Source organism: Chaetura pelagica, unplaced genomic scaffold, assembly GCF_000747805.2.
Source record: "Chaetura pelagica isolate M959 unplaced genomic scaffold, ChaPel_1.0 scaffold405, whole genome shotgun sequence".
In the NCBI taxonomy this organism is placed as follows: Eukaryota; Metazoa; Chordata; class Aves; order Apodiformes; family Apodidae; genus Chaetura; species Chaetura pelagica.
In genome coordinates this window covers 516,577-534,259 of record NW_009953489.1, presented here as the reverse complement: position 1 = coordinate 534,259, position 17,683 = coordinate 516,577, and the positions used below count along the sequence as shown (strand labels likewise).

Below are 17,683 nucleotides of genomic sequence, written 5' to 3'. Positions count from 1 at the left end.
ACGGTGTTGCCTCCTCCCCACTCCCTGAGTCAGCTCAAGGGTGAGATCTTCTGGCTTTCTGTGCCTCAGGTGAAGGGCCTGGGGTCTGTTTTCTTTGCCCTCCATGCACTGTGCCACTGACTGGACTGGACACAGGATTGTGTTGGAGAGGGACATTTGTGGGGTGCATCCTCACATGCAGCCCTGCTGCTAAACTCTGTAAGCGACCAGGGCTTTCCCCAGTTGCTGGAAGCAGCTTTTCAGCCTGGGAGCCAGAATTCCTTGATGTCTTTTCTGTGGAAATAATGCCGAGAGTGGGCAGTTTCTGTGCTCTGCCTGTACACAGCCCTCCTCACAGCTTGCCCCAGTGCGCCCTTGCGTGCAGGGTGGTAATGAGAGCTTCAATGTGCTGACTTCTCCAAACTATTGTTTGGAGACTGTAACCAAAGGTGCTGTTTCCTCATTAGAATAGTCTTTGTCAGAGAATCTTTAATCAACTCTCCTGAAAGACATCATTTTTAGAACTACTTTTTATACCTCCTCTTGGAAATTCTTTGCACTGAACCTTGTGAAGAAACTAATGAGATGCTGTGAGAGTTCAGGCTACCGTTAATTAGAGGAGGTCTGAGCAAGTAACTGCACATACATTAACTTTATCTTCGCTCACATGTCCTCTCTCCCTCTGTCTCTTTTTTCCAGGTTGCACAAACAGCAGATGGCTTGGATGCTGACCTCTGGAAGGATGGCTTATTTAAAACCAAGGTCACACGATACCTTTGCTTTACGAGATCCTTTTCAAAAGAAAATGTAAGTCCATTTGCTGAGTGTCTGCATGATTTGCATCTGTGCCTGGTATGCTCTTACCAATAAGATGATTCATTTTATGGAGCCAATTATAATTCAAGCAGGCATTTCACCGAGTTTGGGTGACTCAGGAGGCAAACTGCAATGGCCAGATATTTCCATTCTGTCCATGTTCTTTGTGTGAAGAAGTCTCTGGCAAAATCTGCAATAAAAGCAGCAAGAAAGGGAATGCTTGCGTTTCAGCAGCTGCCTCACACTAGCACATCCATGCAATAATGGGCACTGCATGCTCATGATCCTGACAGATTTCTAACTGGTTGTCTAGAGAAACAAATGCTGCGGGTGGTGTCAATGAAGGAAATGTCACTTCCTGAATCCAGGGGTATCGTAGATCTTTTCTTGCAGGATTAGCTTTTCTGTCTTTGTTGCTTTTGATGCTGATTCTTGAAAATTTGCACACGTTGTGTGCATGCTACCATATTGTAATACTCTAGCATGGTTATTAAGCATAAGTTAATTTCTGATTAGGGGCAGTTGTCTGCCCACATTGACCATGTGTGGAGCCTGGTGCCTTCTACTGTATTTCTAGCTGAGGCTAGTGTGGAAACTTCCTCTTTTCTGGAGGAACTATTTAATTCTACAATGAATGCACTCCATCTAGTGGGTAATCCTGCTTTTTGTCGTGTTTTGGATATTCACAGTGGCTCAGTTGTCAGGGTATGGAGATAACATTTTGTGCTACTTCTTTCACCAATGACAGGAGCAGAAAAGCGACTGCTCCTTCAGAGGTTGATTGTGAGTCCTGACAGGAAAGCCAGGGGCTGCCAATTTCCAGCATTTGACCTTTATCCCATCCGCTTCCCTGACTGCCTCTAGATTAAAATAAAGCCCCAGAGCTATGGGAAATACTGCTTCCTGGGATGGATGGATAATAATTGTGCTTTTCATCCTGGAGTAACTGTAGCAGCAGGAGTAACAGCCCCAGAATAGATAGAGAGGGTATTAAGCAAGAATGTGTGATGTTTTGAGTATTAAGTTTATCTGTGGCTACCTTAAATGTCAGGTTGTCAGAAATCATTACAGGGTAGTAGCAACTGCTGGCTACCAGAGACAGTGTACATACCCTCAGTTGGTGCCTGTTGGCTGCTTGGTGTGAATCTCTGCTCAGCACTGTGTGGGAACACACTCCTCATGGTGAGGAGATCAAGTGAGTTAAAGGGAGTCTGGGGGAGAGCTGGGTCCTAGCAGCTGGTGTGTGAGCCCTGCATCCTGCCTGGTTGTCCCCAGCCCTGTGGCAGTGGCGTGTTGGCCCTGCAGGGCTGTGAGCAGAGCTGCTGGGCAGTTGCCTGTGGGCATGGCCATCCGTGGCCAGACTGTGGCCTGGAGCCAGCGCTGCTGCAGTTCACCAGGGTGGTCCAGACAGGTAGTGGGAACCCCCTCCTCTCTTGGAGGGATGTCCCGAGGCTGGTCGGCCTCCTCTGATTGAGGGTCTCCCTCCCCAGGACACCCCTCTGCCCAGACAGACTGGGCGCCTGCTACTTGAGGCCACAGGCTTTGCTTGTGTGAGGGGGCCTTTTTGTGCGGCAGAGACCAGATGGGTTGATGCCAGTTCCAGCCCACCAGTCCCTGGGGGAACAGAGCCTCTGGCTGCTCAGGGCTTTTTTTGTTTTTAACAAAACACTGGGAACTACTTGTTCTCAAGAACATGTTGTAGTTGGCAGAGTTAATGCACCTCAAATACCTGATTGTAATGGAGATAGTCTAGTGTCTCTACCAGAATCATCAGTCTTTGCAAGTTACAGTACTTGGCATATGATGTGGACATTGCTGGTGTTGGAGTGATGTGCTGAGGAGGCCCCAGATGGTGCACCTTTTGGGGGGGCTTTGTGCCCTTTCCTCCCGTGTATATGGCAGAGCATCAGTGCTGGCACCCAGTGTTCAGCAGCTAACAAACATATCAGAAGCATATCTTTATTTAGATAAATAAAACATGAAAGATGAATTGGAAACCACCACTTCATCTACCATTTGCTGTGCCAGAACCACATCAAGTGATGCATCCAGGCTTTGCAGCATCCAACATTGCTTGCTCTGAGATGTCCCGGCTGCAGTTGGGACAGAGCTACCCAGTCTTGGCCACTTTGTGTGAGCAAAGGGTGTGTGCCATACTTGTGTATAGTGGGACAGGGCTGCAGGAGTGGTGGCAATCCTGGTTAAGAAATACAACCTCCAAAAAATACTTTGACCTGAGTTCCCCTTATTTCAGGGGCTGCAAAATTAAATATGTTCTATGAAATAATCAGTAGTTTGATGTAATAATCAGAGAGTAGAGGCTTGCCTGAAATATTCTGCCAGATAAAAACTCCAGGAGGTGCTTAGCAACCAGTAACAGTAAAACGCACTTACATGGTTTGATGGCTTAGGATGAAATTTTAATTGTTCTGTATTGCATTTCTGTTTATAAAGGCTGTGCAGTAACTAAAGTGTGTGTGTTTTTCTTCCATACATGAATCCAGATTATTGGCAGCAATGCTGGCTTTAACGAGAACTGCAAAGAAAATGTGGTCTCTAAACAATTGTGGAGGCTGTCATTCTGAATTGTGTTTTGAGCTGTTCAAGCCTTGATTAATAGGATGAGGCATCAGTTCAGAATGCATATGGACTCCAAATGAAGTTCTTCGTTCCAAATGGCCTGTTCTTCTGGAGTGTGCCTGCGTTTGGAGCTAGAACCATGTCTATTCAGTCCTAATTAGCTAATGCATGTAATAACTTTGGCTGTGTCTGTATGAACCATCTTCCTGTAGTGCTTTCTGCTGTTACTGACAGAAATGTCATGTTACAGAGTGTGTGAGAACTGAGGTGAGTTGGTGGAGGTAATGCTTTTGAATGGCAATGTTTCCAAAGAGAAGAGTTTGGTTGTGCTTCTGAGGATCCACAAGTATGGCTGGGGATAAGGTGCAAGAATCTGTAAGTGCTGGAAGTTGTCTGATATTACCTAGTCAATCATCAAGCAGTTCCTGCAGAGGGGACAGTTGCAGATGTTGGCTTGGTACCTCCTTACCATTGTTAAAATTGGTGAGGTACAATGACTTGGTGTGTGGGGATTCAGCAGGTGAGAAAAGCTGGAGTTTAATTTGGTGACATTGTCAAAGTCAGCTGTTTCTTTTCTCTCTCCAAAGAGTCATTTAGGAAACGTCTTGGTTGATATGAAGCTTATTGATATCAAGGACACTTTACCTGTGGGCTTCATCCCTATCCAGGAGACCATCGATACACGTAAGTTGGCATCAGTTCTGCAGCCCCATGCCTGGGGAGCGGCTCCCGCAGCAGCACTGGGCAGCAGAGCGCTGGGTCCTGGGCAGGGGGACACATGCACTGCTGCTCTCTGGGGCTACATGTGAACATTTGGGGGCAGCTCTGGACTGCAGTGACTTTACACCTCCCTCTGTGCACAGAGCAAGACCTGTGTCCTAGCAGGTGATGCTGAGGATGGTGGGGTGTGTTTACATTTGCTGAGAGAAGCCAGAAGTACAGTGTCCAAGGAAAATACCATCCTTCTTTCTGCAAGGCAGAAATGGCTTTGCTGCTGCAACATTTAAGGCAGCAGTTCCCAAACAGTGTGTTCAGATCCCATGGCAGCAGCAGCTGGAGTAGCACCTGGTTGCAGCACTCCGCTCTGCAGCAGGTATCAAGTGCTTTGGACCTGTGTGGAGGAGGCTGGGGATGAGCCCTGTGAGAGCTGAATGTGGAGGGGCTGCAGGACACTGCTGTTGCTGAGGGCAGAGCTACTGCTTGGGCAGGGCTGGTACCAGTGCTTGGCAGTAATGAAATCCAGCCTGGTTGTGAGTAGAAAGGAGATACATGAGCCTGCTTTGCAGGGAATGATTCATCTGCAGCAGATGAGGATGGTTCTCTAGGCATATCAAGGACATGGGGGTCATCAAGAGCAGTCAGCATGGTTTTATCAAGGGTAAATCATGTTTGACTAACCTCATAGCCTTCTATGAGGAAATTACTAGGTGGATAGATGACGGTAGAGCGGTAGATGTGGTTTATCTTGATTTCAGTAAAGCATTTGACACTGTCTCCCACAGCATCCTTGTAGATAAGTTGATCAAGTATGGGTTTGATGATCAGGTAATGAGGTGGATCAAGAACTGGTTGAAAGGAAGGAGTCAGAGAGTTGTAGTCAATGGGGCAGAATCTGGTTGGAGGTGTGTGACTAGTGGAGTCCCTCAGGGGTCGGTACTGGGACTGGTGTTGTTCAACATCTTCATCAATTACTTGGTTGAGGGTACAGAATGTACCCTCAGCAAGTTTGCTGATGACACTAAGCTGGGAGGAGTGGCTGACACACCAGAAGGCTGTGCTGCCATTCAGAGAGACTTAGGCTGGAGAGTTGGGTGGGGAGAAACCTGATGAAGTTCAACAAGGGCAAGTGTAGAGTTTTGCATTTGGGGAAGAGAAACACCATGTACCAGTACAGGTTGGGGGCTGACCTGCTGGAGAGGAGTGTAGGTGAAAGGGACCTGGGGGTCCTGGTAGACAGGAGGATGACCATGAGCCAGCAATGTGCCCTTGTGGCTAGGAAGGCCAAAGGCATCCTGGGGGGCATTAGAAAGGGGGTGGGTAGTCGGGCAAGAGAGGTTGAAAGAGTCCAGCGCAGAGCTACAAAGATGATGAAGGGAGTGGAACATCTCCCTGATGAGGAAAGGCTGAGGGAGCTGGGTCTCTTTAGCTTGGAGAAAAGGAGACTGAGGGGTGACCTCATCAATGTTTACAAATATGTAAGGGGTGAATGTCAGGAAGATGGAGTTAGGCTTTTCTCAGTGATGACCAGTGATAGGACAAGGGGTAATGGGTGCAAATTGGAGCATAAGAGGTTCAAGGTGAATATCCGAAAAAATTTTTTTACTGTGAGAGTGACAGAGCCCTGGGGACAGGCTGCCCAGGGAGGTTGTGGAGTCTCCTTCACTGGAGACATTCAAAACCCACATGGATGCGTTCCTGTGTGATATACTCTAGGTGACCCTGCTCTGGCAGGGGGGGTGGACTAGATGATCTTTCGAGGTCCTTTCCAACCCCTAGGATTCTATGATTCTATGGTTTCTCAGTCACTACAGGCCTGGTTCTGATTTGAGCCTGTGACCTAGAGGTGAAAGGCTCTGCAGCTTGATTCCCACGGAGAGCATGTTGTGCACATGGTACATGTAGCACAGGGCAGAGTCATGGGCTTACCCCACTTGCCTTTGGGAGTGTGGAACACCTAGTATGTGCTGCTGTAATTTTTGAGAAAGTCCCAGTGGAAAAGTGGAAATGGGGCTTTGCAATTCATTTAAAATGCGTGGGACTGTGGCCTGTACAATCTCCAAGCAGAGGCACCGTCTGTGTTAATGAAGTGATTGAATCCCTGCCTCCCTTAGCATGAATGAACACATTTTGATTGACTATTTATATGTTTACTTAATGTTAACTCTGGTTAAACGGGTAATTGACGATTCTAGCTCCTAAACCAAGTTTGCTACAGACTCTAGCCAAGTGCGAAAGAGACCACAAACAAAAGCAAATAGTGGGCTTTGTACTTACTGTGAAACTCAAATAAGAGGCACTGATTTTGTTTAGAGTTTAATTTGTGGTTATATGTGTTTCTGTGCTCTTCTCTAAGTGGCAGCTGCTTGTAGTATATATATTAAATATAGTAGTCCTTACTAGGTTCTGAGAAAGCTTCAACATGTGGAAGCTTTAAGCTCTGGCCTCCTCAAATCGGTTTTAGGCACTTCATATATAAAAGTCCTAGTTTTCCAAAGCAGAAGATGAGACTTCAGGGATGCAGCACTGCTTTTAATGTTAAATACCTGTAACTGCAAAGCTGCCTACACAGCTGCTGTGTTGTGACACACCTCACGCTGTCTGTACGTTTATTGGAGCTGGTGTGACAGCAAATTTCAGAGGCCAGGATGGATTGCTTTCTCCAAGGTGCAGATTAGGAAACAGGAGGAGCCAATAGAGACAGGGCTGCTTGCCATCTGTTGAAGTGAGAGCTGATTTTTAAGCTGGAGGATATTTATTCATATTCAGCTGAAGGGTTTTTATTTTGCAGGCACTTGTTTGTAGTTGTTGGTTGTTTCCAGGTTTTCATTCAGTGTCTGCACTTCATTTTCATTTTACCAGTAGACTTCTGTCATGCCTTTCAAGTGCCTGCATTCACAAGTAGAAGCCTCACCTTGTTCACGTGGAGGCTCTCACAGACTCTAGGGTGAGACAGGGCAGTGGTTTCCAAGCACCATAAGTCTGTATGTGTGCCAGCACCACCTGCTGTCACACAACTGACCCATGACTAGATGTGGACTGTATCTGCATGCTCCCAGGCACTGTGCATACACATGAATTCATTATCCAGATAAGCCTTAACCGTGATGGGCTTGAGTTTTTCTTGATGGATAACATGGAAACAAGTGAAATGGCTCTGTGATGCACAGCAGGAAAAGGCCGTGCAGCAGATTGATCTGCCCTTTGAACCCAGATCAGTGCAGCACAGCTGCCCTGTAGGAGGTCCTGTAATCACTGCTTTGTAAATCCGGTTTACTCCTACGAAGATTCCAGGGCAAACACATTGGGAGTATCATTTCAGTGCGTGCTGACTGAGTCAGGAGAGTCCATTAACACTTGGAATGCAAGAGATTTGGGCAGACAGCTTTTGCTCTTAGCCAGTCTGTGTGACAGTCTGCTTTTCTGCCCGCTCCTCCTCGTGGTGTGGTTGGCTCTTTGCAGGCACTTGGCAGAATAAACTGACCGGTTGTGTCAGCAGCTTCCAGGTGTGTTTCTAGAGGCGGTGCCTGCGGGAGGAATATTTAGATCAGACTTTCCAGGCTGGCAAGGCTAACTTTATTTTGAAAAGAGAAAGCAAATGTGAGAAATGTGTGGAAGGGGAGAAATCACTTGCCATTTCTGTTATGTGGTGCAGTACTGTGTCATACATGATGTCTTATCTTCTCTGCAGAGGGTAGGAGGGAGTATTGGTTTATCACAGTGCCTAATAACAAATCTCACACAGTGTACAGAGAGCTCCTGCTAGAACATTTCTCCAGTCACTGAATGGCACTGCACTGTTCAGTTTGCTGACATATATCTGTTCTTTGGCTCCAGTTCGTCCTATAATTATCTGCCTAATATCTGGAGAGACAATAAATAACATTTATACCCTAATCTTGCATAAAAACCACCCTGTGTCCTGGGTTGTTTTTGCAGAAGAAGTAGCTTTCAGAAAGAAGAGGCTGTGCATTAAATTCATCCCTCGAGATTCTACAGAGGCAGCGATCTGCGACATCCGAATTCTGGGTAGATCTAAACAAGCCCCTCCTCAGTACACCTTCATAGGGTGAGTACCCCCAACTCCAGCAGCTGTTGTCATAAATTCAATTGTACCAAGGCTGAGCGCACTGTTTTTCTGTCATTACTAAATACTAGTTTGAAGCAACTGAAGCTTGCTGTTAGGAAAGTCTACATAAGTATAAGAGTTACTGAGTTTGATGTAGGAATTAACTAACCCTTTTTTTCCCAGTTAGACTGTTGTCACTAACCGAGGTGTTCATGAAATATGTCAGTGCTTAATACTTGTGCACATGTGCAGCATTTGCCTGTGGCACTAATGTCTTCTGTGTTGATTACACAGGGAATTGAACAGCATGGGCATTTGGTACCGCATGGGCAGAGTTCCACGCAACCATGAAGCTTCACAGTCTGAAACTCCTCCTTCTCAGGCACCATCTTCAACACCAGCTCCTAATCTGCCCAGGTAAGTTTTTCTGCTTTCCAGATCCTTCTGCTTGATGCTGTGTGGTGTGTTGTTACTAACCTTGGCAGGTGGAATCAAGAGCAGGGTGTCACATCAGTGTGAATGGTTACGTGGCATGATCTGATGATGAAAGAATGCGTCAGTCTTTCAAGTGTTTGCCTGCTGGAAGTTTCTTGCATGTCATTGTACAAAGGCATACAAGTGAAGAAATTCAGAAGAAAAGGAAGGGAAACAGCAAATTACGTTTTTTCATTCAACTGCAGGATATTGCAGTTTCCAACAAGTACGTGTGGGTCACCCATGGAGGGTGGGCCAGACTACAGCCAGGCTGATTTTTTTCCCTGTCCAAAGAGAGGGAGAAGCATTCATACAGATCTGAATGCATAGAGAGACAAGGTTTGCTCATTCTCCAGAGTTAATCTACGCATGGTTTGACGTACTGGCCCTGTTTTTTCTTTTCTTGGACATGACTACTGTGGTCCAGTCTTGGAGCTGACACTGAGCATGCAGAGTGGACTGCTCATCCTGCAGCGACTGACAGGAGCAGCACTCCTGGGCAGAGGCTGGCACAGTGTCTGCCCACACTGTTTTCCCGGTGTCACAGGCAGTATCCATGTGCTCAGCTAATGTACACACTTGTGTGTATACCTGCATATAACAGCAGTCGAGTGCTGACAGCTCACTTGCTGGATTTCTCTGGGCAAAACAGAGCGTTGTTAAGCAACAAACCAACCCAGACAGAGGTTAAACTGAGCACTCTATTCTGGTGGCATTTGCTATGAAAGCACAGCATCCAGCTTGAGATGGGCTCCTCCTGACAGGGCTCATTGGCTGAGCTCTGGGCCGGGCTATTGCCTGGGACAGCTCGTTCTCCATGAGTCCCTTTGGGCTTTTGCTTAATTAAGTGAGCACTAGGCACTTGATATACTGCAGATACATTTACAATGTTATAATAACTGTTGGGAGTTAGAATTTGGAAGGAGGCAGTGGAGAGGAATTCCAGGGAGATCCAGTCACTATCATATGGGTGGAAAATACACATCATTCGGAGTCTTGATTTACAGGTCATTTTAGAGAGTGATGCTTTTAAACTGCTGTGAACTGTTTCCAAAAAGCAATCAGGTCTCTTTTAAGAGAAGTTTGTACATCTGAGCCTTTGCCCGTGACCTGGACTTAAATCTGCTCTCTTGCAGGGGCTCTTTGAGCTCTTCAAAGTGTTTGGATGTTTCTTTCACAGAGTTTTGCTCAGTTGCCTGCCATGCTGTGGCACTCTTGCTTGCTGTCCTGTACTAGTAGGTGTGCAGCAGGCAGAGATGCTGTCTGGCTTACCAAGCAGAGATGGAGACAAAAGGCATGAAAAGCCAGCAGTCTTCTGAAGGCTTCAGCCTGTCTCACCAGGAGCTGACACATCTTTTTGAGGCTCCGCTGGACATAAGCTACATGCGAGTACAGGCCATGTGAGATCAGAGAAAACAATGTCTTGATTTTAGGGCACAGATCTTCATTTTCTGTCTGCAAGAAACTACTGCCTGGGCAGATTTCCACAATAAAGAAAAAAAATTATCATAGTAAGAGAATGTCAATGGCAGTCCTTAATCACTAAATGTGGAAGGGTCACTTTATGGCTGAGCAGGGAAGGCTGCAGAGCAGCGTCAGAGCTATTGGGAACAGGGCCAAAATTAGAGCATCCGCAATGGCCTGAAAAGAAGTGTTTACAAGGCTTATATATTTTATAACCTCTTGTTGTACAGTTTATGGTTTACAATGGCTGCAAGGAAATTGGATCAGTTTTGTTTTACTTGCCAAATAAAGCAAATGTCAAAATAGTCAATATAAAATGTATTCTAATTTGGCTGAGTTAAAACAGCCAGTATGCAGTGGAATAATTGAATGTTACATTAATGCCTCCTAGTAAAAGCCACCTGTCTGTAGCCAGCTCCACTCTCATGCCCTGTGCATGATTTACAGGTAACTTTTACACCACCAGCCTGATCATTCAAAGCATCCTTCATGTCTATTTTTTTTACTCTGATTATTTATTATCCAATATATTTTTTAAGAAATAGAAATGTATATAAAGGTGCATCCTGCAAATATTTCATTATTATGGGTACCACACACTACTTGAAATACTTCTGATACTTTATCAGCAATGTGGGAAATTACTCAACACCAATGTTTGTGGAAGACTGTAGTCACAAGTAACCTCTTATTTTTATGTCACCATAGAGAGATGAGATTACACTGGTAGACAGTTTCCTGCTCTATCCTTTGTGGATATATTGGGACAGGAATGGCAGTGGATTATTCTGATGCTAAGAGAAAATCGGTGAGCAGTGCTAGATAGAGAGCACTGCAGAGGTCCTTCTGTTACATTGGTCAGATACTTAAACTGTGCTGTTCAGTTGCTGTCTAGCATTGAAATCAAGAGGGTAGGCTTGGGTGCTTCACAACAATTGCTGACACTGGGTAGAAACTAGACCTGTAAAACATACTAGTGAGCTTCTGCACAGCAAAACCTTTGTAAATTGAAGGACTTTCACTGTGTGAGGTGTTTATTCCTGCACCAGCCGTATTCCCTCCTTGGGTCCCTGGTGTAAGTCACTGATGGTAGTGGATGGTGGCACGTCAGAGCTTTGGCCTGTGTTGGGTCTGACCCCCACAGCTTGGTGCACCTCAGCCATGCTGTTTCCACTGCCTGTGTTGTGGGGCTACAGCTCACAGGCAGAACTGCATAAGGGTAGGCTTTGATATTTGTGCTGGACTGTGTGTTATTTTTTAGCCGTTTCTTCTTGGTGTTTCCTACTGCAGGCATCTGGCTTAATGGTCTCTGTCGGCAGCCCTTGTGCATCCCAGCGAGGATGCCATGCTGTGCTGTGGACCACAGCCCTGCCGTTGTGCAGGGCATCAAACTGCTTTACTGTCTTTTTCTCTCCAAATTCTGTGACAGCTTCTTGGCACTAATGGCAGCTTGGAGAAATGCACTTGCAGTTTCCCATCCTAGAAGGATGCTGTTAAAGAACTGCTTTTGTTTACTTGAGTTACCAGTGGGATTTTAATGTAACTTTCCTCAGTACCTCTGCTCTGTGTTCAAGGCTTGTGCTCTCTGGTGCTGCATGGCCATCCTCCTCCAAAAAAGTGCTAGTAACAGGTAACTCATCCGGCCCTTAGTGTACTTTTGCTCCGTCTAGCCTGTAGTTCAGCAATTGCCAGCACGTGGTCTGGGCACTTGGAGGAAAGTGCACGTCACGAGCGTTTGAACAGTATCTTGGGCATCAGCCCCTCTATGCCTCAGGCTCTGTTGGAGTTGGCTAGAGCAGGATTTGTGTGAGGTTCTCCTCTTTCTTTGTGAGTCTAGTTCCAGACTTTTGGGTGCAAGTCCCTGACTTCTGTGAATGCACACAGAGCCAACCTTGAACCATTTTGCCCTACGGCTGCCTGTGCAATGGCTCTTGTCACAGCCACTGTACTTCGAGCTAATGTGGCTTCTGTGGCTGGGGAATGTGTCTTGTGTCCCTCGTCAAGGTGCTGCAGGTTTCTCTACCACCATCGTTCTAATAGTCGTCTCACGATTTGTCAGCTGCAAGCAAGATGTCAGTCAGTGCTGCTGAAGTGTGTTTTACAGTGACAGACATAATTGCACTTAACTTTTTGCGTGGATGTTATCAATCTGTGACAGATACTTTGGGAAATGGAGCACTCTGATTGCAGATGATGTGTCACAGGCGTTTAATCTTCCTCTCGGAGACACCGGGATTCAGTCACAACTTTTACTTGTTGATGTCAGGTTTTGAAAATGTAGATTTGTGCTGACCCTGGGAATTGTTCAGTCATTTAGTTTGCAGGGCTGTCATCTGAAAGGTTAATGGTTTGCCACGGAGAAGTAAGATCTTGCTGCAGTCCACTCGTATTCATACCATGTGTTAGCGTGGCTGGGCACTCAGCGTCTCGGTTCAGAAGGGCAGAACTCCCCCAGCTGCCTTCCCGTGTGCCTGTGGCATGTCTCCACAGCTGCTCTAATTGGCAACCACAGAGGCAGGGCAGGGGAGAGGACTTGGGCTGCAGGGTAAGCCTGAGCAGCAGGTCTCAGTGAGGCTCATGGTGTGTGTCCACTGCTGCCCAGGAGCAGAGCTGTGAATCAGTCACTTGTGTCCTGGACTGCCTAGAAAGGCACGTGGGTGAGCAAAACCGTGTCGGCCCCAAGTGCTGCACCTGCAGGTGTGCCTGGTGACCAGAATGGTAGCAGAGCTGGTGGGACATCTGGCCAGGAGGTGCCAGGGGTGTGGGATACCCACGCCTCAGGAGAGAGTTGCCGTCCTGGTCAGGTGGCAGTGGGAACACTGAGCAGCTCGGTTGGGTTTCTGTCACATGGGGCTTGTGGTATAGCCAGGCCATAGCCATGGTGGGGACTGGCAGAAGCAGGCACCAGTTAGCAGAGACAAACAGGGAGAGGATCAGAAGAAGGGTGACGGCTCCCCAGGAGCAGCACACGGCTGCTGAGGCACGGCTGCCCGCCCCCCTGTGAAGCCAGCACAAGCCGGGCAGGTGGAAGGGGCGCGATTCTGTCCAGGTCAGCGGGTGAGGTGGCTGGGCTGGCCCAGGGGCAGAGAGTCTGGGCTGAGGCAGAGCCCATGGGGGCTGGGGCTGGCAGGCGAAGGCCCCCGGCACAGCCAGGCAGTACGAAATGCTCGCTGTGGGCACGAAGGGACCATGCTGCTGGTGCTGAAGGTGGGGCCCAGCTGCAAAGGCAGCCAGTGTTTTGTGCCACTCTGTCTGGAGGGGACACAAGTGCTGGCCCCTGCAGCAGCATTGGATGGCCATGGGCCCTGTGCTGGCCATCCCAGGGGGTGGCAGTGGTCCCTCTGGTCTCTGCCCCAGCCCAGGAGCTGTATCCAGGGACAGAGCAGCATCTGGCAGCTCCCTGCTGCCAGCCTCCTCCCAGACATCTGGGCTTCTGCAGTGAGAGGGGCTCTGTGCTGTGCAGGCCCAGTGAACCTCTGCTGTGCCTGTGACTTCTGCCTCATCCAAATCGCTTAATAAGCTACAGAAACAGCTCATTGTGGTGCAGCTCACAGCCATGGGTCCTCAGCCTAGCTGGCAGCCATCCCTCCCTGTGTCCTTCCCCTGCTCTGAGCATAGTTGGTCTGTGTCAGCAAGTACCTAGGTCTTGCAATACTGATCTGGCAGGAGTATTGCACCAGGGAAGTGCTGCTCTGGTTTTGATAAGATGATGGCAATTGCCCTACTTTTAAACCCATGAAATAAGAGCAGGAAGTGTAAATTTTCCTCCTGTGCTACCAATTATCTTTTAAATAGTTCAGCCACCCCTCCTTAGCAAAGGGAAATAAATGATTTGCTCCTATTGCTCTGCTCCCAGTGGAGTTTAATGTTAAGGAATGTAAGAACTTCCTTTCTAGGCATAGAAATCTGATTTTTCAAATTGATTTATTAATGGTGTTTGAACTTTGTTGTGTAAGCTTGCAAAGTGATCGGTGTGTGGCTTTCCGCTGGAGGCTGATGATGTGCAATAGGCGGCCGGTAATAAAGCAGAACCAGCGAGTCTGCCTGGCGGGGACCTGGACTCAGCCTGATGATGAGCCAGTCTTGCTCTGTGCAGTGGGTTAACTGAAGGGAAGTGGGAAGCCTTTTCCCTTCCCTATTTTTTAAGTAGCAACAGTATTATTTATAAATAACCAGCTTAATTTTTTCTTTAAGGCACTTAAAATAGATTTTATTGAGCGTCTGTAGAGGAAGAAGTTCCAGGGTTTCAATACTTGTCTGCTCTGTTGGGAAACAAAGCCCAGACTTTAGAAAGCTGCTGTGGACTAGAGTCAGACACCACTGGTAGCCTGATGGCCAGGATGCTTTCACAGGGTGGTTGGTGGGGGTCTGCCTTCAAGTCCCTCATCTGAACCAGGTGCAACCAAATATGGAGTGCTTTGGGATGGATGTTGCTGGTTTGACTGGAAACTGTTCTGAGAAATGTCGCCATTGGGATCTCTGACAGTCTGATCCTTTCTACAAAATGCTTCCTTGATGGAGTTGCATTTTCTAATCTGTTTCATCAAGAGCTCTAAAGTAAAACTGTGATTTACAACTAATAAAACATATTATTTGGCTTGAATGCTCAAATTACTTGTATTGTGAAATACAGCACAATATTCCTAGTTTTTAAATTAAGTAGCCTACAAGAGGCTAAGGGTGGTACAAGGTCTGTGTTCACATCACAGTGGCTTTGGATTAAAAAAATTCGGTGGCATTGAAACAATAAGTTAAAGCCTGGGGTAGGAGTTTCCATAGGCCCATTCCAGTGGACATGGTAATAAGTAAAATGTAAGGAGGAAATGCCCATGATGCCTGTACACTGTGCAAATCTGAACATGCTGGCTTGTTTGAGTGGGTACGGAGTGCTGGCATACATTTATCCAGAGCCTGTTTCCCATAAGGAATTTATGAAGCTGCAGTGACCGTATGGCTTGTATCCAGCTCAGCTGGATGAAGATGTGCAAAAACTGGTCACAGTCCAGTATGTTTTAGTGGCAGAAAATGATGATTAGGAAAAAAATGTTTAAACAGTATGAGTGGTTTCCAGGCTCAAGAATCCCTCGCATCAGCCGAGAGAGAGTGAGACATTAATTGTAGTTAGAACAAGTTTGATGGATTTAGCTGATTTTGAGGATGCATTGAAAAATTTGGGGAGTGCTCTGAGCAAAGAGACTTCAGTATCCTTAGAGTAATTTTTTTTTTTTGTAGAGCCCTTTTCCTGGTATAGCAATATTCCTAGAAGGCATGTTCTCTTTATGGTGTAGCATAGGGTCAGTAAGTACAAACTGAAGGTATTCGTTCAAAGAAGCTCTATACACTCACTTGTTAAATAAGCCCCATGGGGGAATTGAGCATTTTTTCCCTAAAACTTGTGTTGTCTGCTATTTAATATGATCTCTGCCACTGTTGATTTGTAATCCCTGCTTTTTCACCCTGAAGTGCATGTGGTTGCGTTGAGATATTTCCTTCTTTAAATCAATCACTTTCACCATTTTCCAAAACACTTCTCGAGTTTATTGCTTTTAGTAAAGTGTTTGGACTGTCATTATTTATTACTGGCAAAGTGCTGACAACGTGCTCTTCCCAAATGAGTCTTTATGCGGCATATTTGTTTAGCAGGTTTTTCAGGGGAGGTGTCTCTGCTCCCTGGCTGGGCTGTGCCTGCAGCCCCCTGGTGCTGTGGGGTCTGGGGGGCAGCCCCCTGGTGTGCCTGGGCCTGGCAAGGGGCTCACCATGGAGGTGTGCCTGTCCTCAGACCTGTGAGCCAGGCTTTGTTATGCTGATTAATTTGACAGAATTTAAAATCCTAACTGAGGAAGCTTACAACCGTGTGTAATTTATCTTTTTGGAGTATTTCTGCTGTTTGGCAATTTTTCCCTACTGCTTCATTATCTGAAAACTCCTGACTCTGGAGAGGAGCTGGTGAAGGATGTGGAAAGCTGGGCTCCTCCCGCTGCAGCCTCCAGAGACCCACGCTGCTCATCCCAGACAACCGCTTCATAAGCACCTAGTGCTTACAGTATGAGCTCTTAGTTCTTTGATGCAGTCCTCTGCCTATAACAATTTAATGGGCTCAGCTCAGACTTCCAAGCAGTGTAAATTAAACTCGTTGAGTTTTTTCTATTGTTTGGCAGCTGTTCTATCCTGGTTACTTAAGTCCCTTGATCTAAATTAATCCCTGTATAGAGAAAGCTGCAAGAGCTTCGTTCTGCATTAAGTATTACATTTTGGGTTGCTGGTCTGCAGTAGATCATGCTCCCTTCTTGGTGTCCTCGGGGTTTGTTCTGTTCAGCTGGTGATTGCTTTGGTTTTGACAGAACAGCACAACATGGTTTTCCCCTGTCGTTGAGGTGGGGTTGTTCTTGGGCGGATATGCAGAGGCATGGAGTACGTGTGCTGCAGACTGGCCTTTTTCCCTTTCCCCAGCTGGGAAAACTGAAAGGGGAAATCTAAAAGTAGAAAGAATCAGTCTCTTTTTTTTGTTCTCTCATGCATTTGGGCTTTTATAAAATCTGAATCTGGCACCACCAGCTCTCATTGATTTTTGGGAAACAGGATATTTTTGTAGCTTGGAATGAGATGAAATGCTCGCAGAGCCCATATGTTGCTTGTTTTAGGGAAAGGGTCAGGAAGGTTTTAGAAAATATTTAAATATTTGGTTTACACGATTAGAATAGATTGTCTGGAGTGAAGTCCATTACCCGAGGTGATTCTTGCCTCAGTTTTGTTTTTCATTGCAGTTCTTTGGAGTATGAGGTAGGTGTTCTGGCATCGCAATGACTGAGCACAGTAAAAGTTAAGGACTGTGAATATATTCTGTAGATGGGATTCTGAACACTACTGGAGCCATTGATATCTGCTGTGATGTTGTCTTTAAGCTGCAGTTTGGAAAACGCAATCTGGTGGAGTGAGTAGTTGCAGAGGTTCTCTGATGTCAGTGAAACTCTGACAGCTCGTTTCTTAGAAGTGGTCTTTTTCCTCCCTTCATAGGCAAAGCTTTCAAGTTGGATTGCATTTCTTGAGAGCTACAGCCTGATATTAACTTATTGTGGATGTGTTTTCAGATTTCTACAGCTTGGAATTTAATTGTCCTGTCCTCAGTTTTTCATTATGTGTGATCTTTGCATAATCCATTGATTACAGAAGATATGATTATTTTTAAGATACTCCTCTGAGACTGCAGTTTTTATGGCACTGTTCTTAAATTTGTCTAAAATAAATTGCAGTTGTGACAGTGGCACATCAAAGAGCAGGACCGTTCCAGTCTGCAGCATGCAGTATGGTTTCTAATGTATTTGGCTACATGGGGCAGTTCTTAAAAGTTTTGCCTGATTACCATACTTTTCCAATCCAATTGGAAAGCAAAAAGTTACCATTGTTCTTTTGGTGTGCATCGTTGATATTTTTCTATATTAATTATGAAGCATCTTTTGATATCTGGTGTTGCCCCTTATAATCCTCTGTTACTCTTTATGAGTACTTGACCTCTAACTTCAAAAGCAGTTCATCACCTTCCTGCAGACAGTTATTAATAACTGATTTGGAACTGTTGGGCATTCC

General features: G+C 46.3%; 1 protein-coding gene across 1 annotated transcript in view; it reads left to right on the top strand.

The window, feature by feature from the left end:
- The window catches only part of MVB12B (multivesicular body subunit 12B), a 14,407-nt gene extending 5,825 nt beyond the window's left edge, over window positions 1–8,582 (top strand). Inside the window, exons 3-6 of the mRNA XM_009998812.1 lie at window positions 679–786; window positions 3,963–4,059; window positions 8,032–8,161; window positions 8,456–8,582. Coding sequence (XP_009997114.1) covers window positions 679–786; window positions 3,963–4,059; window positions 8,032–8,161; window positions 8,456–8,582 — 462 coding nt within the window. The remainder of the gene's footprint in view (window positions 1–678; window positions 787–3,962; window positions 4,060–8,031; window positions 8,162–8,455) is intronic.
- The last annotated feature ends 9,101 nt before the right edge of the window (window positions 8,583–17,683 follow it).